Here is a 23,378-nt window from a genome sequence, read left to right as displayed (position 1 = left end):
GTGGTCTAAACACTGCGGTGCTACAACTGAAACAAGTAAACACAGCAGTGTGTCGATGACAGATGGCTGACTTTAAGCTGCATTAATCAGCCCTGTGATCAGCCAAGAGACGGAAAAACAAAACCTCTATTAGAAAGAATACTATAATTAATAGTGTATATACTGCTGCACACACAAGCTGTTTGTGTGTATAGACAGACATCCACATGAAGTTTCAGGGCCTATTCATATTTTGAACTTGAAAGGTTTATTCAATTGTGGAAAAACAGCTTTCTTTCTATAAAACTGTATTCCATTTTATGATTGTGTTTACAACAGTTTTTCTTTTTTCTTTCATAAATATTGATGTTTTAGTTTCAGATATTAGAGTCAGACTTTTACTTATTATTATTCCTCTTTACAGGGAGGCTAAATGGTGGGATATGGCCACCATATTGTCCCTGCTGACTCACACACTTACACGCACAAACACACACACACACACACACACACACACACACACACACAAACACAGCAGGACAGTAGTTGAAGGGGGGCTCTCATGCATAAACGAGATCATTTTCATAAATTAAAATCTTGCCTGCAGAACGAACATCTGTGCCCTTCACACACACGCACACACACACACACACACACACACACACACACACACACACACACACACACACACACACACACACACACAAAATAATCTTGGTTTTGTCCTTCAACCAGTGGGATAATGTTGTTAACAGGGTTTCCTGTATAAGGAGATAAGTGTTTTCTCCTAAAGAGTTACTCATAGCCTACTCGGTGCCTAAAATCATCATTGTCATTTAGGATGCTGCAGACTTTTAAGATAGTTTAGATACTGGTAATATCTGCTATATAGCAGAGCGTAATAGTTGTTTGACTGCAGGTTGTAATGTGGAGATACTAATTGCAGTTTAATCTGAAGTCTATAAGATGTTCACAGTATTTGTTTAAGTGTTCATCTACCTTTTGCGGCACAGATGGGCTAGCGGCTAGGATGTGTGAAGGCTATAGTCTTGGTTTCTCAATCAACCTGCGGCCCCTTTACTGCATGTCTTCCTTGCTCTCTTTCCCTCCCTGATTTCCTACTCTATCCAATGTCCTTTCCAAATACAGATAAAAAAGTGGTCATGTACTTTTTAGAAATACGTAAGTTATTCAACTCATGATTCACAATTATCCAGATTATGTCATTTATAACATAAGTTTGTATAAACAGTTCTGAAATGCAATTCCTTATCTTGGATGCATCTCAGGTACTACTTTTTGAACATGAAGAGAACCTCACGAAACAAGACTGAAGATGATAAAATGGATCTGAATCCCAATCCTCTTGATTTGGTTGTTTTTTGTGTCGCTGCTGAAGAACGGAGTCTCAAATTTTTAATCACATTGAATTCCCTTTAATTAAAGGCCTTCATAAACATCTATGTTATAAAATATAAACAAGAGTCACATGAAATGTTAACAGAAACACTACAGGAACTTTATAAAATGCAAAAAGTAAAAACCACATGAACAACATGAACACTTCGGCCCAACGCCGGCTCCACACTGCCTCGCACACTGACCAAAAATAGAGAAATCTTTATTCTTATAACATTTGGAATTATCAGCCGAGCTTGGCTCAGACTTCAACAAAATTGCATAGTTTTCTTCCGGATTATTGCTTATTGATTATTTTTAAGTGATAATGTGGATAATAAAGAGACATTCAGAAAGCGTCTCCTGCAAGATGAAGCGCTATAAAGAAAGTGATATCATCAATACGACATCATCATGATGTCATTGTTTTTATGACCATACTAACGAGGAGTAACAAGATGAAGACAGATAGAAAAGAATAAAGACAGAGAAAGACAGGTTTGAAGTGATAGACACAGAACTGTCTGTCCCTCTATCTAACGGTTTTTTTGTATTTCTCTCTGCCTTCATCAGCCTCTCAGTTCTTTATCCTACTCTTCCTCAGGAGTCATGGAAGATGGCGTTCAGCTGGGCGTTCATCAGCCGCTCATGGTGTGAGTGTCCATCAAAGCTCATCATCCCATCCACCGGCATCTCAGCGCACCGTGTGTTGGACCCTCCTCCATAGATGGCCGGGTGTCCACCTGCTCCTCCTCCTCCTCCTCCCCCTCCATAGTGAACGCTGAATGAGAAACTCTTGTCGTACTCGGCGGCTGAGACAGCTTCATGCTTGAAGGACGTGAAGTTCCCATTGATGCTGAGTGGCGGGCTGAGGGGCGGGTCAAATGCCGGGCCATCCGACACCAGGACACCATCAAAGAAGGGCTCAAGCGGGCCGTAGGGCTGACCTTTGACCTGGTGGAAGATGTGGGAGGGATCCATGGTGCCATAGGGCGGGCTGGGCAGGCCAGCCGTCAGCCCGGGGCTCTGGTAGGAGAAGTGTCCTGGGTAGGTGACAGTGCCAGCAGGGGGCAGGTGAGCCGGCATGTCGGGTGTCTGCTCAGGTAGGAAAGTCCGAGGATTCAGCTGCAGGCAGCCTGCAACCAGGTTGGTGGTCGGCTGAGACAAACCTGAGAACACAAAGACAACAACACGTCAATACTGATCAATATGTTACATAAGATTCCTGGTAATACCTCTCTCCAGACATCAATATCTGTACCTACTGAATGGATGTAATACATAATGTGATGTAACTGTAGTGATTACCTGCCAGTTCCTGATGATATTTCAGAATAAATAATAATACTTTAAAATAGTTCTAAACACAATATATTTTGAAAGATAATAATATAATTAATAATATGATGTGAACACAGTATTTGAATTTCTGTTGTCTTAAAATAAAAACTTGCATCTTGGACATAAATTTTAAAAAAAGTGTTCTGTTAGAATTTTAAAGATATTTGGGATCATGTATCTAAACTGACAAAGGCTCCAATGATCCAAAGTCTTGCTTGGCCTGTCCAAATCAGGCTGCATGTCTGTGGTTATTTCTGCTGCATTTTTGAATGTGTGTGTATGTGACTTTCAGGGCTTCTGCAGCCAGCCTCAAGTGGACACTCGATGAACTGCAGGTTTTTCCACTTCATCATTAGAGTCATATTTTACCACTCTTGGTGTCGGCACACGTCTTGACTGGTCTTTGTCTTGTTTTCACATTAGGCAATTTCCCTCCAAATCAATGATATTTTCTTGTCAGTAAAACGTATAGGTTAATATGTTTAGATGAAAACTGCTCCAGATATCCTTCTTATTTTAACACTCGGGGGCACTATTAGATTTCGCTGACAATACTGTAAGTTACAAAAAGTTCTCAGCGGTTGAATCCCTACGCTTTTCTTGATTTCAAATGACCAGACGCTATGCAGACTAACTAAGAGAGTTTAGCTAACTCAGCTCCTATAAGGTAACACTGACCTTTGCAGAGAGCCTGGACGAAGCTCATGAGGTCAGGTGCCTTCCCGGAGCGAAGGATCTCGCTAAGGGCCCAGATGTAGTTCTTGGCGAGACGTAGCGTCTCGATCTTCGACAGTTTTTGCGTTTTGGAATAACAAGGGACGACTTTCCGTAGACTCTCCAGAGCATCGTTCAGACCGTGCATACGGTTCCTTTCTCTGGCGTTAGCTTTCATTCGACGAACTTTAAATCTGCGAAAACACAAAATGAACATAAAATTAGACATTTTTTATAACCAGCATTTCTGTGACAGCCTTGAAATCAGCATCTAAGAATCACTTGTAATAGTTGAAATTGTATGAAAGGTTGCTACGCTATCTGAAAAACAGGAAGCACTGCGTAGAGAGATTTTAACGTTTTGAACAAGCTGTTTGAATATGAAGCTTAATGAATTATATGTAGTCATTTGTGGCTGTAATCTGTATGTAGAAAGGAAAAGGAAAGAGTTGAGGAATGGGACAATGATTCAAGTCAAGTATTGTTCAAGTCATTTGTTCATGTATTGAAATTTAATTTTAATTTTATGATTTGATCTTTAAAATTATAAAGTAAGGACTCCACATCTGAATCAGACATTTTTCATAGATTTATTGGTTGATCACACTCCTGCTCCTCAGAGGATAATCTCTGCAGAATGAAATGAACTTTATCACGAGCGACACCTTCAGACCAAGCAAATAAGAAAAACCTCTTCACCTCTGCATGCGAGCCTTCGTCATCTTCTTCTTCTTTGGCCCTCGTCTTTTGGGTTTATTTTCTCCGTCCTCCTCCTCATCTTCTTCCTCCTCGTCCTCGTCCTCATCGTCTTCCATGTGGAGGAGGTGGTCCTCCTCGTCCTCGCCTCCTTCTCCTTCTCTGTCTATCTCTTCTTCCGCGCTGAGAAGCTCATTCTGCTCCTCGGACTCCACCGACGCCTGTTCCTCCCGCACAGACCTGGTCATGATGCTGATTCTCTATTAGAAGAAGAAATAAGATCATCAGATAACAGTAACAGTAAGACAGCAGGAGCTCCTCATCATGTTTTTCTAATGCATAGAAGAAATCCTATTTACTGAAAATAATAATTATTAAGAAAACAAACTGTGTGGGTTTTGATCAGCACCAACAATCAATCACAAGACTATTTCATATCATATCACAAAGTAGATTCTTTAAACACCAATTAATGCTTTTTATTTTCATGTTGTCTTTTTTTGTGACTCAAGCTGTCTTCAACATTTTATTTATAACTTCACAACCTTAATGTTGCTGTAAGTCATTCATTAAACAACATTCATATTTTAGGTAAAATGTTTTGAGATTTATTCCCTTGAGATCAGACTCAGAGTCATCCAATATACCGATGGGTAGTAAATAAGATAGATGATTGCATTTACTTTGAAATTATATGAGAGGAACTTAGAAAAAATAACAAAAAACACATCCATTGCACCTGCCGGGATTCTTTTCTGAAGTAAAAAAAAACATTTAAATTAAATTTAAAGTGAAATCTTAAAAATACAGGAAAATCAATGTATTGAATTATGAACGTGATTCAGAAAGTTAAATTATTTATTTTCTGTTAAGAACAAAACCTAATACGGTGGACTACGCAGCTCCTTCAATCTGTTGCGGATTCAAGGAGACAATAATAGCTTCGAGGAAAAACTGCCTGTTGAAAGCTTAATTCTATTTATAGCATATAAGCCAAACTAAAACAGACATTTAACCGAGGACTTTTAGTTCTGCAATAAACTTTTCTAAATCAATAAGATATCGCTGAAATAAGCCTCTATAAATGTGGAAACTATCAGCTTACAGCTTGTGTGGAGAGAAAGCGGGGGAACGTTTGGTGATGATGAAACAAATTGACTTTATCCGTTAAATCTTTTCACAAGACGTATGTTAAAACAACCTGTTTAATTATTTAAATAAATAAATAATAATGAGAATGGTTTCTTGCAGCAGAGTAAGCCGAAATGGGAATTTGAACTGGGATTCAAAAATGAAGAAGCCACTTTTTTTTTTTTTTTAATGAGTGAGTTCGATTTAGAAACCTTTTTATATGGCTTACAGTGATGATAATAATAATGGAATAATTATAATACGATTATTAGGCTGTAATAAAACGTTGCTGACTAATATCCCGTTTGGCTGACTTGTCAGAGTCCTAATTGAACAGACTGACAGGTGGAAGCGCGCGGATTTAACAGAAAGAAAAAGAACGAAACCAAAAACAAAATCAAACAACAACAAATAAAATGACATCAACTAAAATAAATATCACAAAATTGACCAATTGAAAATTAAGGGAATAAGAAACACGTCTCGTGGTAATTTAAAAAAAAAATGAAAGTAGCCTAACTAAGCAAAAAGACACGGGAAAATTAAAAATTAAAAATGCGCTTTAAAAAAACATGAAGCTTTTCTGATCAATCTAATAAACATGCAATTAATTATTCAGTCATTGAATCACAATTAGCCATTCCTGGCCGAAAAGGCATACATTGTTATTAATCTGGTAGCCTATAAATTGGCATTTGTAGCCTTAAAAATAATGAGGTTGATCAAGGTGTTTGTAACCTATCAGAGTTATGATATCAATCGGTAAAATCCTACCTGTTGTGTAAAGATGCTGTCCTCAGATTGCACACATCCCCGCGTGCCCTGTATGTGCGTGTTCTTGCGTGACTATGCGGGATCCACTCTGAGATTTTTTGAGGTGTGTATGTGGGATGAAGCTGGTTTTATACTCAGCATCACACACTCATACACACACATACACACACACACAAGAGTTAGGGGGGTAATTAGCATATCCAGGCCCCACCTTCCCGCCGGCACGCGCCATATGGTGCGTACGTCATTAGAACGGCCCCGGGGATCACGTGACAAATCTTCCATTTGTATCAGCGAAAGACGTCTCTCTCTCTCTCTCTCTCTCTCTCTCTCTCTCTCTCTCTCTCTCTCTCTCTTTGTGGGGAAAGTTGGCCATCTGTCGCCGCATGTATGCGCGCCAGAGTGCACACACATATCATATCATTATGATGGTGTTGTTTATGATCACTCAGTTTTATCTGAGAACAGGGATGTGCTAATCCGCACTGTAGCCTCGTTGAAGACGGAAAAGAAGAAGATGTTGATAATGATGTGCATGTGAGGTGAACATGTAGAAAAGTGAAGACCATTGAGATATTGAAAACCATCATGATGATGAGGAGGAGGAGGCTGCAGAAGATTATTTTGTAGATGATTAGGCTGAGGGAAGACGAGAATGAGAGTAGCCTATGTTTTGGATGAAACTAATGAGGATTTTGACGTCTTATAAAAAGAAGCAAAAGATGATAGTTGAGATGTTATAAAATGTGTATATGGCCTACCTTATTGATGCACCAACACTTACAACACTATGGCTCCCTTCTTTGGGAGCAAGTTTGCACAGAGAAGCACAAAGATCTTATGTGATTTGATGACAATCAGAATGATTCAGGATATCAAAACGCATATCGAAGCAGGAAAAAAACTTTGATCTAAGAGGGGACTTAAGCCTCCATGACAACAGCAACAACATGCTTATCATATTAAAATACATTGAATACAGTTTTTTCTACGTTTTCCTTGGTTTATACAGCACGAGGAACTGCAGTTTCTTGCACTTTTGCATGAGTTTGATTGTTCAACATTGGAGGCTTGGACCTGAACCATTGCAGTGTCCTAAAGAGTTCCCTTAATGTGCTGTATTCCATTTTGGGTTCCCTGCTAGTGGTGACAACATGATGCAATGCCATAAAAGATGTCCATCGAGTAGGAAAAAAACTAAAAAAAGGGTGTCCATCTGGTGTAGAAAAGCATAGCGCTATAGCCTACCCATAAGGGTGCTCTTCCGGTAAAAGTGTACTGTGTGCAAGTCTAGTGGTGAAAGTGTAAAATGCTCTTTGGTGCAGGCCTAATGATGAAAAAAACAAGATCTCCTGTAAAGAGTATTGTGGGGGAAATCATGATCTTCTGCCATGTAGGCTGACCTGCTGGTGAAGCCTGCTGATATGTGCCATAAAGTTCACTTTATTAATGTGTATTTTCATGTAATGTACAGTGTCCTTGAGTGACCTGAAAGGCGCTTCAAATTAAATGTATTATTATTATAAAGAGTGGGGAAACAGAATTAAAAGCCCTTTTCCCCTGAAGTGAATAAAAATCATTATCACATGCTTTATAAACCAGAGATACACCGGAGATAAACCGGAGATACACTTATCACTTATCACTCATCTATAGGTGAACCGTCCAGGGTCAGATTCCCTGTCTATGTGTGTTTCCTCTCAACTTAACCTCCACCTCATTTTGTACCCTCTGACCCCAGATGGTTCTCCCTGTTAAAGTACACCTGTTGTCAATATGACCTGAGCGCTCTAACACCAACCACAGGGGAAAGCAGCACTACAGGTAACACAATAAAAAGAGGGAACAGACTTTTACACATTGCTGTCTGATACTGTGCCACTCACGGTCCCCTTTAAACATCAGTGAGAGTTTTTCATTTGATGTAAGATTTTTGATCTGTAGCCATGTAACAAGCAATTGCTCAGTCATGACTGTAATTTTTCACAAGTGGCAACTTGCCCTTCACACCCACTTCAAGCGATCAGAAAGGATTCATTCTGAGATGAGAAAAGTGTCAAGGTTTGAAACTTCGATTATGCATTTCAGAAGAAAACCCAACACATTTTCGTTACGACACATTGTACCAGCCCATAAGCCATGTCTGCTCTATGTTTTAAATGGCTAACAAAGGGCAGTTTTGGTTGCATCAGCTCTGACCAATGGGAAGGAAGCAGTGGACTTTGCACAGAGAGATGGTTGCTGTGGGTGATAAACTTGCTGCTTGGCGGTTACCAGGTAACTTTAGAGCACCTGTGTATCTGTCCATCAGTGTGTATCCTCAGCCAATGTTTAACTCAAAATCAATGTCCCTGCCTCTCTGCTGGTCAAACTCGGATTCATGACTGTAAACCTGAAACATTTACTTAGATTATACACTTTTGTCCACAGTACAACCTCCGGTTTTAAAAAAACAGATAGCAACAACATGACACATTTTATGGTTATCATGGTTCAAGCTCCAAAAATGATATAGTCTTATAGACATAAAGCCTGAGAAAGTTACCAAGGAGATTTTTACATAAAAAACAAAGCAGAAACAACAATTAAGTATAAATACTACAGAGAGAAATCTTTATTTGAACCATATTTAAGGTAAAAAACAAAAAGCAGGGGTACCATTTTTTATCTATTAAATAGGATATTCTACACTACATCAGCTGTGTGTGTGTGTGTGTGTGTGTGTGTGTGTGTGTGTGTGTGTGTGTGTGTATGTGTGTGAAAGGTCAAATTGACATATTCAAAAAGAGTACTAAGCAACCGATGAAAACACACACACACAAACACACATATACACAAGCACAAAGACAAACACACACAAAGACAAACACACACAAAGACAAACACACACGGAAATGTGTCTCAGACAGCATCAATAACTTTTTGACATTTAAATGTACGCTCATTCAGTCTTCAATTAGGCTAATATATTGATAACACATTACTTAATTCAGTTGATATAAAAGTATAAACAGTACAAGTATATTCTAACACTAATAATGTTGTAATCAGATGTACTTAAAGGTTGATTAGTCATTAGACATCTGCAGTTAACACTGATTCACTTCTATGTGAAAATCAGCTTTGTAAACAGACATGTATAACATACTGGTTTTCTGGTCAATTATGTGAACAAAAAAAGATTTGCATAAGTGCTTTGGTTTAAGTTTTTTCTGTTTGCTTTGGAGCCTCTTTAACTTGGAAAACTGGTTTATTAATTCTTTGATTCTAGTTACTATGGTCAATGTGTTTTTTCTCTGTTGTATCATCTATGATAGTAGTCTGAACAGGATCACACAGCCTCTCTCGGTTAAGGTCACCAGTTAAATGGTGTTTGGTTTCCATCTGTTGGTTGATTAAAGGTACTGCAGATATATTTTTTTATTTATTTTTAAAAAAACGCTTTGTCCCACAGAGAAGCACATGCATTAACATAATGCCATCGTAAGTCATAGGGGAGAAGACTTTTTTTTTTACAATTTTATTTTACAAATTGACATAAATTAGTACTTTTCTTGTTTCTCACGTAAATATGATAATATGTGCCTTTTCTTACACTATATACTTTTGGATCCACTTTGGACTATTTGGATGAATGTTATGTTTTCACGTTATAGTTTCCATTTGAGGCTGTGGCTCAGACTAATTGTGAAGATTGGTCATGTGAACACGTGTTTTTAACACACCTTTTTATGCCTGAAGAAGCTACAGGCGAAACACATTGTTAATTAATAAAGTTATTTTCAGTGTAACACTTTTATAACACCAACTTTATAACATTAATCAACTTCCCTTGCATTTGTCAATCTGTTGTTTTTTTTAAATGTCCTCTTTAATCTTGTCAAATAAAGGCATTCAGTATTTAACCATTTAAATGTGTGTCATCAAAAACCTTGGCAAAAATGGACAGCTTCAAAAGAAACATACACAGCATGGCCAACATTGTCTTTGTGAGAGCGAACGGTTAGTGCTACACGTGGGACTTTAGGGTGACACCCAGTACCACCTGACCCCTGACCTCTTTACACAGGTTTTATGCCAGTAGCCACCACATGGTTTTAACTAGATAGCTGAAAATAGGCGCACCTTTCACTTTTTGGTTTTGGTAATGTTTTAGTTTGATTGTAAAATAAGTAATCACTTGCCTCCATACCCAACACCTACATGAGCCATTAGACTCATTGACCCATGGCACTTAAACTGTATTTCTGGACAGAATCAAGCCAAACAGAGACAATCCGCTCTTCCTTAATGGATGTTTGGACATTTGTACTATGGTTTTGGACTACTGCACTCCGAGTGCTTCCTTAATCACCTCCGGGCTGCACGTACACTTTTAGGCCGGCAGGTGTCGCTATTTCCCCGCCTGCAGCTCAGTGTGGGGGGACACGCCTCCGCGCGCGCTCCCTCCATGCTGTTGCAGGTTTCAGGAAGCGGAAGCAGGAATGTCGGAGTGTTTTCAGAAAAGTTTGGACGGGTTTGACAGTTTTGGGAGCTGAGAGACTCACTGCGGAGAAACATGAAGGTGAGGGGCTTTTTGGTTTGTTCGTTCGTTTGTTTGTTTGTTATAGCGCTGCTTTGAAACACTGCGCATTATCACCCGCAGCTGAGTGAGGTGCTGTGTTTGTGTTTTTATCTGTGGTGAGGACAGTTTATTCTGCTGTCTCCGTGCATCTGTGTCAAACTGAGCAGGAACAGGATAAACAAGTTAGTCTCTTCAATAGAAGAAAAGGAAAGTTTGTGACGTTTATGGTGATGTCAAATACTTTTTAATAACCTCGTCTAAAACTGTGCCAGTATGTATCAGCAGAGTTCAGGTGACAGAATCACATCAAGGTAGGCTACTATGTATCATTTTATTTTACTGTGTGTGTGTGTGTGTGTGTGTGTGTGTGTGTGTGTGTGTGTGTGTGTGTGTGTGTGTGTGTGTGTGTGTGTGAGAGAGAGAGTGTGTGAGACTTCTTTTGCTGTCAGTAGTCAAAAAGTGACCGAGTAGTTTTACCTAACTGAACCTAAACTTCAGTTCAGTTTAGAGGAACTTGTGGTTTTAGAACTGGTCCTGTATAGCTGTCCTTTATATAGAAATACTGAACTTACCTGAGAAGTTTGGATTCTATGATCAAGTCCATTGTGCACTACTTTATGCAATCATATCCAATAATACACATTATTACAAACTCTGTGGAAGGAGTTTTTTTATACTTCAGTTAGCTTTCTTTGCTGTCTTTTATAAGTCTTGTTTTTAGAGGAAGATTTGACATTGTAATAGAGCATTTGGGAGCATTCATTGAAGTGATGTGTACTAATACTCTTTCCACAGTTTTTCCTTAATCTATTCTGTACGAAGTCATCCAGAAGTTATTTCCTCAAACCCCACCTTCATCAGCCGCAGCGTGAAAAGATGAACATGTGAACGATCACAACATGATAATGCAGTAAGATAGGAAGTGTCATTTTCTTATTTATAGTTGTGAGTTAAATTCTGAATGAAAGATGGGTGTTTCTAAATTGTGATGTTGATTTCACTAAGTGAAACCTCTCCGTCCTGTCACGTCTCGCTTCTGCTGCTGTTGACAAACACTGTTCAGCTCTAAAGAAGAATATCTGAAATAAAACCCTTGAGTTGTAAAAAAACAGAAACTGTCACACTGCAGAATATTATATTTAAGCAGTAACTGCACTTAAATATGATTTAGAAATGCTGGAATAGGGCTTTAAATGTATTCTGAACTATATTTATTTTTTCCACATAGAAAGTCTGAAGAACTTATTTTTATTAATTCTACTGCTCCTTCAAGTTCTGTATTTCTAGTGTCTGAATGCAGCTCTAGTGTTTAACTGGATCTATGTTGTGGTACAACTTAAGCATTTTAAAAAGTAAAGTATTAAAATGTGCTTCTTATGCAGCAGAGTCAAAGTTAGCAGCATTTTATTTTGAAAGCTTTTTAAATCTTGCCATTGCAAACATTAAAGATTTTTAATACTGTTTGGACATTTAATGTACCATCATAATGCTTTCTTTAATGTTGATTTTGGAACAAGTTCCTATAGCTGTCAGGTAAACGTTATAGAATACAATGAATGCTGTTATGGAAGGGCTTCATGCAAGAACAACTTTGTCGAAGGGCTGGGTCAAAAAGTCGGTCCTGAAATAACACTCAGGTGCTTAGCAACATGTGAACAGGTTTAACGTGTGTTTTTTATGCTACTCACATGACACTGGAGATGTTTTATTAATATTGTAGGTCTGCAGTGTTTTTTGTCTTCACTTTTATTTAAATGTTTTTACTCCTTTTTAATGAATGGAGAATATAGTTTTATTCCAAACCGCGGTATCGTAGAGACTGGAGGCATTTCTTCCAAATCATCTGTTTGAGTAGATAAAGAAAACAATTAATCAAATTAGTTTCAACTATACAGAAGGAGCACATCCAGTCCTCACATTGTGAAGCTGTCAGAGCAGAATTTCAGGCTTTGCTGTTTGAGAAAAGATCAAAGCAGAAGCAGAATTTCTCATTAAAAGTGGAATTTCTGTCAACTGACCATTCAATGAACTGACACTGCTGGGTGAATAGTTTTTGTGTCTTTTACTTTGCAGCAGCAGAACCCAATGTTCTTTTTTTTTTTTTACTCTACGGGGACATTTTTGTATCAAATGAACCACACTTGGGCTGCACAATGGTTGCAGAGGTTAGCGCGGTTTGCCTCACCTCGCGAGGAGGTTCCTGGTTTGATTACCTGGAGCCTCTCTGTGTGGAGTTTGCATGTTCTCCCTGTGCATGCCTGGGCTCCCACAGTCCACACACATGCTCGTTAGGTGAATTGGTGACTTGAAATCTTGAGTGTGGCTGGTTGTCTGTCTCTGTATGTCTGCCCTGTGATTGATTGTCATTTTCCAAATGGTATTGTTTTAACTACAAAATAAGGCCCAAACCATCATTTATAGTTTGGAGTGATGGCCTGGCTTTACTGCCAGCTCCGCTCTTTTGAAGTCACTCCTCTTATGGCTCATCTAATGATGTTTATAGGTTTGGGTAAGTGCAAGTATAAGTGCCACAGTAAAACCTTCAACATGAGCCCGTTTGAAGTTTCCCATTGAGTTTGAGGCGTGTGTAAGATCGCGATCTTGTCGTATCCACTTTAATCTCCAGTTTTCTTTACGGATGTTGAGAAGTTTTATTCAACAATAAATCCTATTTAATTGAATCAAATCATCCAAATCTTCTTCCAGTGCAATGTTCCCCTGTTTCTGCCTGCAGCACAAACACAAAGCACACCAGTTCTTCATAATTAGAGTGATTTCCTTGATTTTTTTAAATTAAATTATTCTGTTTATCCAAAAGTTAGCCTTTGTCAGAAATATTGATTTGTAACAGTACATTATCAAAAACATTCCTTAGCATTTCATTTGTTTTTAATATAAAAAGGATTTAATGTGCTGTGACATGAAAGTATGAAAAACATTAAGCTTTGCAGGAGAAGGTTTCCTTCTAAAATGTATTGAAGTAAAGAAGCTAAAAAGTTGGTTGAGGTCGCTTTATTTGTACCCATAGGTAGATTTGTTTTTCACCAGGCGAGATACTGTAGTGAAGTTAAAAAACAGATATAAGAAAAAACAACACATTAGAGAGTAGCAACACTTTTTTTTTTTTTTAAAGTCAAGCGTATTATGAAGCAAGTACATTCACACATTACTGTGGCAAACATAGTGTTTCCCCTTCACTGCTGAGGTTTCATTATGAAAACTTCCCTGGCATCATCACACTCTCTTTGTGGTCTCTGTTTCTTACCACAGGCCTTTGTTTGCAGCGAACAGCGGTCACTGTCACAGAGACGTGCGCTTATGAACAGCTTTCTGCCTTCATGTTGCAGAGATAAAAAAAGGCTGAAAGTTTGGTTTAAATACAGTGTTGACCCTCTGAGTCTGGCTTCTGTCACAGCACACAGGTTAGGGGTTAGGGTTGATTATATTACACTGATATAAAACAGAAAGCCCTTACATTCTTGTATATTTTATTACAGGATTGCATAACCTAGTGTACACATTTATTAATGTACTTCTGCCTTCTTAACTTAACTTAACTGTAAAAGACAAAACAAGAGGAGAAAAGTTAAACAAGTTTGAAGATAAAGAGAACAAATAACTCATGGGATTTATTCATGTCACACACAAACTCTTAGGACTATTAGTCCTAAAAAAAACCACTTGTAGGCTATCAGTTTAACTTTAATGTAACATTTTATGCAAAATACACTTTATTGTGTTTTTCTGATACTCCTTGGTGGCACTAGTCTGTCAACAAACCTCCCAAATTATGAGAAAAGTCCATCCTCTGTCTGTCCTTTGCCGACTACTGTTTTCAGGAAATGTGTGCTCAAACAGGCCGTTTGGAGAATTTCCCTTCATGACATCAAAAAGGGCAGTGACTCCTCCCCCAGGTGGGTGACACTCCCACAGCTAGGTGTTTGTTCTGCGTTCTTAGTCTGCCTTTCCGACATTAACAATTGGGCATGGAGGGGAAAAAAAGCCAAAGCCACGTCGTCTTCCAGAGAGGGGCGTGGTCAAACACAGATCATTTGCATTTAAAGCTACAGACACAGAAACAGCCTGTTCTGAAACATGAGGTAAAGGAGCCACAGGTGGGAACCCGGGCCGCCCGCCTTGAGGGCTACAGCCTCCCGCATGGGGTGCAACCCAACCGCTAGGCCATCTGCGCCCCTTGTGTATTGATTTCTAGCTTTCCAAGTCTTCTTATGCACCTTGTATTGATTCTTCAGAAATCCCTGATATTTGAGAAGCTGGGAACAAAATGCTCAGTATTTTAGATTCTTTTGATTATCACCATTGACAGTGTTTGCACAGATTTTTACTTCTAAGATTAGAAGACACCAAAGGGAGCCAAGTTTTGAACATTTGTGATTCCAGGTGACATCGCTCTTACAGCAGCGGGAGTGACTCTGTTAGTAAAACAAATACTGAACTGATGTGTTTATGACCGCACTCTTTGTCCCTCTGCAACAGTTTCCTCATATCTTGTGTTTGAGATGTGAGAAATAAAATGTTGTTCATGAGAAAGAGTCCAGAGTTAAACCGATCATTTGCCAAAAGAAAGAAAAATAACAGACATAAAAACAAAAAGTCATTTTTAGAGAAAGATAAAAACCAAACGAACAATGACTTTGATGTAGAAAGACTGTTAGTCGTGGTGTTAGTGGTTGTGGTATTGAATGTTATTATATTAACATGGAACAGAAGTGATATTGGAGAGTATAGGTCTGTTTTCTGTGTTGGTAGCTCCAAATCTTTTTCCTTGACTGGTTGCAGAAATCTTAAGTGGTGTCCAGAGTTGGGTCCCGCTGTTTCTTTGGATCACTTGAGCTCTCTGCATTAAGCAAATGGAACAGTAATTTAGTCAATTTATGACTTATGCGTGACAGAAAAAGTTATTGGTAATAAATCATATAATTCTTGCATTTGAATGTTGGATTCCGAAGCTCCAATTAAAAACGGGCACCTTTTGTAGTCTGCAGTGCATGGCATGCATAGTGACTGTATGTTTACTGATTCTAAGTGCCTGCTTTGTTGGAGCAGCTGAACATAGTACAAACACAAAGTTTGTTTGAGATTGTTGAATCTGTTTATCATTAGCATGTTGCTGTTGTCATTGTGAGTAAATTAGCATGCTGTGTTTAATATTCAGTTTATTTAGTCACGCACCTCCGAGCGTGGCTTCAGACTCTTTGTTTTTGTTTCATTATGATTTGAAAGAAACAAGCTTTATCAGCTTTTGTCAATAGAGATGCCTTACATAGACTTCAGATGCAGATTTTTACATTTAAAATGATTAAACAACCATGAAAGAATTCAGAGACTTTATAAGACAGAAACATATTCTCAGTGAAGTCTTTAATTGGTTTCTGAAGAGGCGTAATTAAGGCCAATGATGGTGGTCGCCTTGTAATTCATTCAATCTCCACCTAACTTATGATCAATTTTTGAAATGAACAAAGAGGTAAAGTCGATCGAGGCTTTAGGCTCTTGAAAAACAGCAACTGGCCTGGCCTGTCTGTCAACTTAATGATGCCCCTGATTATGCAAATATGTGCATTACTCTTAGCCTTATAAGAAATTAAATACAAACAAAGAAAACAAACCCAAACGATTTTGAACCAGACTGTAACATATCTCTTTCTTCTGTAAAAATGGGCTTAGTGATAACGGCGTTAATAGGAATTCCTTGGCTTTTGGAGCCAGCCTCAAGTGGTCACTATAGGAATTGCAGTTTTTTCATTCTTTCCTATTCGGTTCATTTCTCAACACTGGAGGTTACTGCTTGATCCAGTCGTTGTGTTTAAACTTCCATTACAAGCTTTTCTTTCTCCTCTTTGAAATCGTATCACACCCCTTTAAAATCTGATGAAAACACAGGAACTAAAAGCACCCGAGTAGCCTCCTTTAAACACGAGTGTTGAGTCTAAGAGGTCGGGGGCTGAAGGATGTGTTCAGAGGAGATGTGAAGAGGAGCAGCGACCTGCTCTCTGCACACTGTCCATCTGTCTGTCTGTTGTTGTTTTCTGACATTCCAGTTTGTTTTGAATTGACAAGAGAAGTCTAAAAATAAACTCTTCCCTCAATCAGCCCCACCATCTCTCTCAGACAGGAAGCTGCTCTGTTCTTTATTCTAAACTCTGGTTTCCTGTTTCACACGTTCTTCTTTTTCTCTCCCTCTTCCTCTCCATCTTCTCCTCCACGCAGTCGATCACTCTCTGGGGAAAATGTTCCTTCTTGACCTTCTTTTGTTATTGTAGGCTGAAGTTTTATTTTAGTCTGTAACTTTTTGCCTGTTGCTCCACCTTGGCTATTTTTAGAACCATGTAACCAAATGAACTATTAATAGGTATCTATCTCCAAACAGTATAATGGTAAAGACAGCTGCTGTGCGTTAACGCTTGTCTTTTAGTAATAAGTCTGTTAGTTCTGTTTTCATCTTTATATTTATTCACATAGTATGCAGAAGAAAACGTTTGACCTCTGTAATTTGATCAAAATAGACGCATCGTGACTCATTCTGTGTGATACACTTAGTCTCAATCAAAGTTGAACTGTAAAGCTGCCAGAGAGCAGAATTGTAATAATATGCTTAGTCAAACCCTAACCTGTTTCCTATTCTATTTCATCCAGGCTCGAGTAAATTGTGATTTAGGATATCATCATTTTCAGCAGAATCAAATTAAAACACTAAAAAGGCTGAAACAAACAGGATAACTTCATGACGTTGAACTATAAATATAAAAAGTCTTGATTTAGCTGAGACGTATCTATTCAGTTCAATTTAGTGAGTGTGTGTGTGTGTGTGTGTGTGTGTGTGTGTGTGTAACTGTGTAATCTCAGCAGGTCTCAGTGTGGGTAACTTGGTCATTAATTATAAAAGACTCTTCTCCACTTCTCATCTCCCCACAAAATAACTTCCCGCTGGTTTATCCCTCCAGTATTGCAAGATTTTAAGAGCTCGTTTGAAGATATTTCTAATTAGTGGTCAGCTTTCAATTCATTGTTCCGAACTGGCTTCAACCTGCTTTCGCTGTAAGCTGTCTCCATCTGGAGAAAAAGAATAAATAGGTTTGCTATCCTGTCTCTCTTGCTCCCCTGTTGCTCTCTCAGGTTTGTTCCTGTTTGCTGATGTTACTATAGAATTGTCAGTCTTGTCTGGCTGACCCAAACAGTCACAACAGGCGGCCAGATATGGAGAGTGGAGCTCTGGGAGTGGACAACGGCACTGCTGCAGGTGGGTCATCTTACGGCTGCAGTTTTAGTGAAGTGTAGAAAGGTATTAGATGAACAGTTGAGGGGTTGGCTACATGTTCTAGATAAACACTTTCTACCACACTGTCGAACTTGCAAACATTTATTTGCAATTTTTTTGCACTAGAGTCGACCTTCATTGTGCGAACAGTTTGTCAAAATGGGAAGGACGTCTTAAATAGGAAGTGGCTACAAGTCTGCAACCGGGCATCTTTATGACGTCAACTCTGAATCGGCTCGTTGACTGATAATGTTTTTCAGTCATCCGAGTCCACACTAAATGGAAGTCACTGAAAGGTGCAGGATAAACACTTAAAACATTGATCTTGAAGTAATGAATGACATGCGAAATCGTAAGCTGTAAGTAATGAATAAAGCAAAAAACTGATGGGTAAAATGCTAAAACAGTTAGTTTAAAGTACGGGGTAAACTATTTAGCGGTCAGCTAGATGACAGGGAAGGTCACACAGACATTAAAATACAGAGTTAGTCATTTGAGTGTTTGAGTAAATATGTTTGAAGAGCTAGCTTCGACCGCTAAAGCTAGACACGAAACTGACCATAAACTTAAAATGGCTGTCGCACACCTGTGGTCATAAAGAGCAGAAAGGTGACCTATATGTGGAGGTGCAGCCTGACGCATGTGATCCCCACGCGCCGCTCACCTTCCGTCTGTTTGTTTTGAATCAGTTGTAGTTTCTGTTTGTCACGTTGGATACCTGTCAAACCCGAATGATGACTTTACAGTGGTCTGGCACTCAGACGGATTGTGTGCATGATTGATTCCTCAGATCCCAGAGTGCAATCAGACTCCAGCGGAGCCTGTTCGCGGCGACGGGCCTGGGCCCAGAGCAGGGACTCCCTTTGGCAGGAATCAGAGACATGTGGCCCCCAGGAGCCGCAGCAGAACAAGAGCGACGCAAAGGAACAGAGACCATCAGAAGAACCAGGTTAGACAAAGTGTTACTAAGATTAAAGCAGTCTTTTACAATATTAATACGATTTACTATAAAAGCAGACTATCAAATCCGCTGTCATTCTCTGCTACAACATGCAGTATTCACTTCCCTGCCAGCTTAAAGCAGTGTGCCAAAGTAAGGGCAGATTTGATCTTATTACTATGTCTGTTTCACTTTTTATGTCAGCTGATAAGCAACAAGAAAATGCAGAACAAAGAGGCTATTGGAGTATTGTGTTTGAGGTTACCCAGCAACAGACTCTCAGTTGCGTAGTCGGTCAAACAAAAAAGCTCTTAACTTTATTTACAGATCCAAAATCGTGATATTAATGTGGCTTAAAAACAATTTCAATGTGAAGTGTGTTAAACTGCTGGGATTAAATGCTGACACACACACACACACACACACACACACACACACACACACACACACACACACACACACACACACACACACACACACACACACACACACACAATGGATGTTTTTAAGAAGTAAATGGAAAAAATCCGAAATGATGCATTTTGAGAATAGAACAAAAAATAGATACATATGGAAACAGTAAAAGATGTGAGTGCAAGGTTTTCTCCAGACTGAGAAGATTTAGACAGATTTTTTTTTTGAAGCATCACTCTGTCAGTTTTTTTATAGAGATTATTTTGTATAATTACCTTAATCGTCAAACTTTCTTTTGAGCCAAGATTTGTTGTGGGACGATCATTTAAAAACTGTCATTCAACTGCTTTTTTTTTTAAAGCCAAAAATACATCAATCATGTCTGGATGAGAATATCCTAACTCTGAAAGATTTATACTCAAGATCCCTCACTTTTAATCTAGCGAAGCAATACAATCATTTTATGACCATTGTTTTCATGACTATACCTGCTATAGATCAGCATGTTAGCATCGTCCTTGTTGGCATGCTAGCATGCAGACTTTATGATTTAGCATGTACAGCACATAGATAGATAGATAGATAGATAGATAGATAGATAGATAGATAGATAGATAGATAGATAGATAGATAGATAGATAGATAGATACTTTATTGATCCCGAGGGAAATTCAAGCCACTATAGACACTATTATGGACGTAGCCTCCTAATCGGGTTCTAGACTGAAGGCATCACATGCGTTTTTTATTCTGAATGTTTCACATAGCGAATACTTTTTATTATTAATCGTTTCAGCTGTCTGCACTGGCTCAATAGAGACAACTTAGCTGATTCTCACAGGTGTAACAGCATCTTCACGTGTGTGTTAATGCTTAAGATAAATGTATTGAACAGTTTACGCCCTATCCAAAGGCATCTGTATTTTGCAAACAAAGCTATCTGAACTTTGTGTTCGATATGCATTTGTGGTAGGATTTTACAATTGATTTATTTGCATAGTTCTGCACAAGACGGAACCAGTATTGACAGTTACAGTAAGTATGCAAGAGGTCTGTCATCGTGTGATTATGACGCTAATGTGACGCTTGTGGTGCAGACATGGGGTTAATCTTGTTTAAACACGTGCAATCCTTTTAAGCCATGCTGGTTTTGTTTCATTGTAAACTGTCGTCAAGTGTTCAAAGTGTGATAATGATTTATTTGTTACAGTCATTCAATGAAAGTCACACACTGGTTCAAGCTTGGTCCTGTTTTGAAACATTAATTTAAATATTTCTGCATGACTCTGCAGGGTAGTGATCAGGACCAAGATATAGGTCATCTAGACATAAACTGATGTTCAATCGCTCCCTGCTGGCACCATGGTCATAATCAGCTGTGACGTTAAGAGCTATATCCTGTAGTCTCATCCAATGCTTTTATGGCATGTTGTAATCACTGTTATACAAGGCATCTGCTGGCATGTTGCTCTAACATGCTCCTCTCTGCCTCTCTTTGTCAGGGCGAGTTCCCAACAAGATAACCGACTGGCTGATTGAATGCAGGTACAGTATCAATTCTGCACTTCACTTTAGGAACTCATTTAGTTTTTGCTGCTTAATGCCCTCTTATGGCCCGTTCTCTGACTGTCACACATGTTAGAGGAGTGCAGACTTTCAATACAATCTACACTGGATGATACCTTCAATTATAGTTGATCAAATCTTGGATTATTTCTCTTACTTGCAGCAGCTTTCAAGTTGCTGCAAGTAGATCTGTTATGAATAAGACAAAACCCAGTGGGGGGAAAAGGGGGGGAAATCTGATGGACATATGATAAATGGCATCTGCAAAGTACACTAAACAAACATAGTTGTCCTGAATCCTGACTGACAGGTTCGGGGACAGAATCGTTTATTTGGTTTGGTTGTGGGTTTTCTGGAGGTGTTACGTTCGTGTGTTTTTAGCAGCAGAGTTATCAGCTGCTGACGTTGAAAGTGATACAGAGCCAACGCCTAGACATACAATACTCAAATCACATGGGCACAAAGGTGGGAGACCCACGCCCAGAGATAGGGCACATAGAGCCGTGAAGGCGAAGATGGAAGAAAGAGGCAGGAAGAAGCTGACAGAAGACGGAAAGAGAGGCAGAAAAAGAAAGGAGTGTAAACAGAGGAGGAGCTCCTTCTGCTGAGTCAACACTCTTATCTCACACACACACACACACACACACACACACACACACACACACACACCATGTAAGCCGCTGTCACTCACAGCGCTCTGGTGTTAACAGTGCTCAGACGTGTCCGCTGTAACGTCATCTCGGTAACATGACCAGCAGAAACAGAATCACAGGTAACTATAGCAACTGCCACAAGGTTGGGGCCTGAGGCCAACATGGCTACCGTTGTGAAGAAGGAGGATTAGCAAACACTGCGGCTGCGTACTGTTACACAACCATCCCTGTGTGTGTGTGTGTGTGTGTGTGTGTGTGTGTGTATGCGTGTGTGTGTGTTTGTATAAAATGGTGGCATGAAGTTTGTCCCATTGATAAGAGCTGCAGGTTGTGTAACAGCTCAGTGTTTGCAGCATTCAGCTGCAGACGGCAGCTCAGACCAGCTAATTTACTGCTGCTGTCACCGAGCCTGATCTGTCAGCTTGTTAGCCTGGGACAACTAGTCTGGTCAGTAGAAGCCTTTGAATAGATGCCTAAAACAGGATGTAGACTGGGATATGGAGTCAATCATGGTCAGGTGTTCAAAAACTTTCTGTAGCACCAGGAGTCAGTTGAGGATAGTTAGCCCTCACCTGACTGGCACTTTGCCTGTTTTTTTAGTTGTAGTTGATTAATCTTGACAAGATGTTAGTGTTAGGTTAGTGAGGGTTCTTCTCTTAGATGGTTAGTCTGCGTTACTTAACCCAAAAGTTTTTCTTTGTCTGCCTGGTTAGCCTGTCGAAGCTTCAGCCTGGAATATTTAGCCTTAACCTGTCAGCTTGCTGGATAACTTAGATACAGCCTGGCAGGTGTTTGACGCGAGAATAGCCTGTCTTTGTCTGCTGGGGGATTGTTATTATTCTTTAATCTCAGGTTGTGGAGCAGTTATTAAAGGGACAGTTAGCTTTGACTTGACGGACATTAAGCCTGAGTTAGTTAGCCTTAGCCTGACTAAGTGTGGATTACTTAACCATTGCCTTGGATAGCTAGTTTTTGTCTGATATGAGGCTAGCACTGATACATTAAAGACTTCCTCTGACTGGTAGTTCACAAGCTTACTTTAACATGCAGTTGGCGTTGATATTGTTAGCCATCATCCAACAAGCACTTATTTTAGGGTACTAAGATTAGGCTTGACAGCTATTTATCACTTAAGTAGTTGGCCTATACTAACCAGATATGGATTCAGTATGGGTGATTTAGCCTGAAGTAAAAGTAGACACTTTGAGGGTATAGACTTTGTTTAATAGGTATGTTAGCCTACATTTCTTAACCTCAGCCTGACGTTTAGTTTTCGAGTTATCTAACTTTTGGATCTTGAACCTTTTTTGTCTGAGAAGTTTACAGGTTAGCGAGTTAAGAGTAGGGAAGTTGTCCTACACTTACTGCTTAGTTTTAGGATGGTTAGCCTGAGGCTGATAGGCTCTGAGATTGGGAAATGTAGTTTAGAACAACCAGACGAGTTATTCCTGTACTTAGTCAAATCTTGGCCAGTCGATAACGTGAAATACTTACCTGACAGCCAGCGAGCCAGCGAGCCTGTTCGCCTTGCTATGATAATATGTCATGTGAAAGCAACCAGCATTTTTCTGTAGATCATTGCTTTGTGACACATCCTGACCACTGTGTCCCACTTACCTCTGGTGTGTTTGCTACATTACATAAGATGATCAAAGTGATGCAGCTGGTGTGTTTTTTCTGCATACAGAGTGCTAAGAGGGGCTAACCTGACCACGTTAATAGAGTTGATTGTTTCAGTTTTAAAGATCAGTTTTTAGTAAGTGTTGATGTGTAACTCTTCTCTCTCCTCCTCCCTTCTCCAGCACTCCACTTGGATCCTCTTTAGACGATCAGAGTGCTTCTCCCAACAGAGGTAAGCCATGTTTTTCTGTTTATGTCGCCTATATATCACCCTGTAAAGACCCAAGGCTGACAATGACGCCCTCTCCA

General features: G+C 39.4%; 2 protein-coding genes across 4 annotated transcripts in view; one reads left to right on the top strand and one right to left on the bottom strand.

Annotated features, from left to right (window-relative positions):
* Positions 1 to 1,392: 1,392 nt before the first annotated feature.
* neurod1 (neuronal differentiation 1) lies at positions 1,393 to 6,143 on the bottom strand. The gene is made up of 4 exons (XM_079357112.1): positions 6,034 to 6,143; positions 4,132 to 4,388; positions 3,397 to 3,626; positions 1,393 to 2,546 (listed from the first exon to the last, which is right to left on the bottom strand). The coding sequence occupies exons 2-4, from the start codon at positions 4,374 to 4,376 to the stop codon at positions 1,978 to 1,980; spliced, it is 1,044 nt and encodes a 347-aa protein (XP_079213238.1). The 5' UTR covers positions 4,377 to 4,388; positions 6,034 to 6,143; the 3' UTR covers positions 1,393 to 1,977.
* A 4,364-nt stretch (positions 6,144 to 10,507) lies between these two features.
* itprid2 (ITPR interacting domain containing 2) overlaps positions 10,508 to 23,378 on the top strand; it is a 34,925-nt gene continuing 22,054 nt past the window's right edge. For 2 of the 3 annotated variants that reach the window (XM_079356832.1, XM_079356831.1), the window contains exons 1-5: positions 10,508 to 10,597; positions 17,735 to 17,858; positions 18,667 to 18,825; positions 20,733 to 20,775; positions 23,252 to 23,301. In XM_079356832.1, coding sequence (XP_079212958.1) covers positions 17,816 to 17,858; positions 18,667 to 18,825; positions 20,733 to 20,775; positions 23,252 to 23,301 — 295 coding nt within the window. In that variant the 5' untranslated portion in view covers positions 10,508 to 10,597; positions 17,735 to 17,815. Of the gene's footprint in view, positions 10,598 to 17,734; positions 17,859 to 18,666; positions 18,826 to 20,732; positions 20,776 to 21,851; positions 21,897 to 23,251; positions 23,302 to 23,378 lie in introns of those variants that run through there. The other variant, XM_079356833.1, reaches the window with a different exon arrangement.

Source organism: Symphodus melops (genome assembly GCF_947650265.1).
Source record: "Symphodus melops genome assembly, chromosome: 12".
Taxonomy (NCBI): domain Eukaryota; kingdom Metazoa; phylum Chordata; class Actinopteri; order Labriformes; family Labridae; genus Symphodus; species Symphodus melops.
The sequence above is the reverse complement of the archived record's forward strand: the minus strand, read 5'-3'. Positions and strand labels throughout refer to the sequence as shown.

Bases quoted from the DNA above. Each gene is read 5' to 3' on its own strand.
- neurod1 (XM_079357112.1), bottom strand. From the start codon at position 4,376: ATGACCAGGTCTGTGCGGGAGGAACAGGCGTCGGTGGAGTCCGAGGAG. The intron at 3,627-4,131 runs GTGAAGAGGTTT...GTGTTTTCGCAG, and splicing joins ACGAAGGCTCGCATGCAGAG to ATTTAAAGTTCGTCGAATGA. The intron at 2,547-3,396 runs GTCAGTGTTACC...TTGTGTTCTCAG, and splicing joins CGTCCAGGCTCTCTGCAAAG to GTTTGTCTCAGCCGACCACC.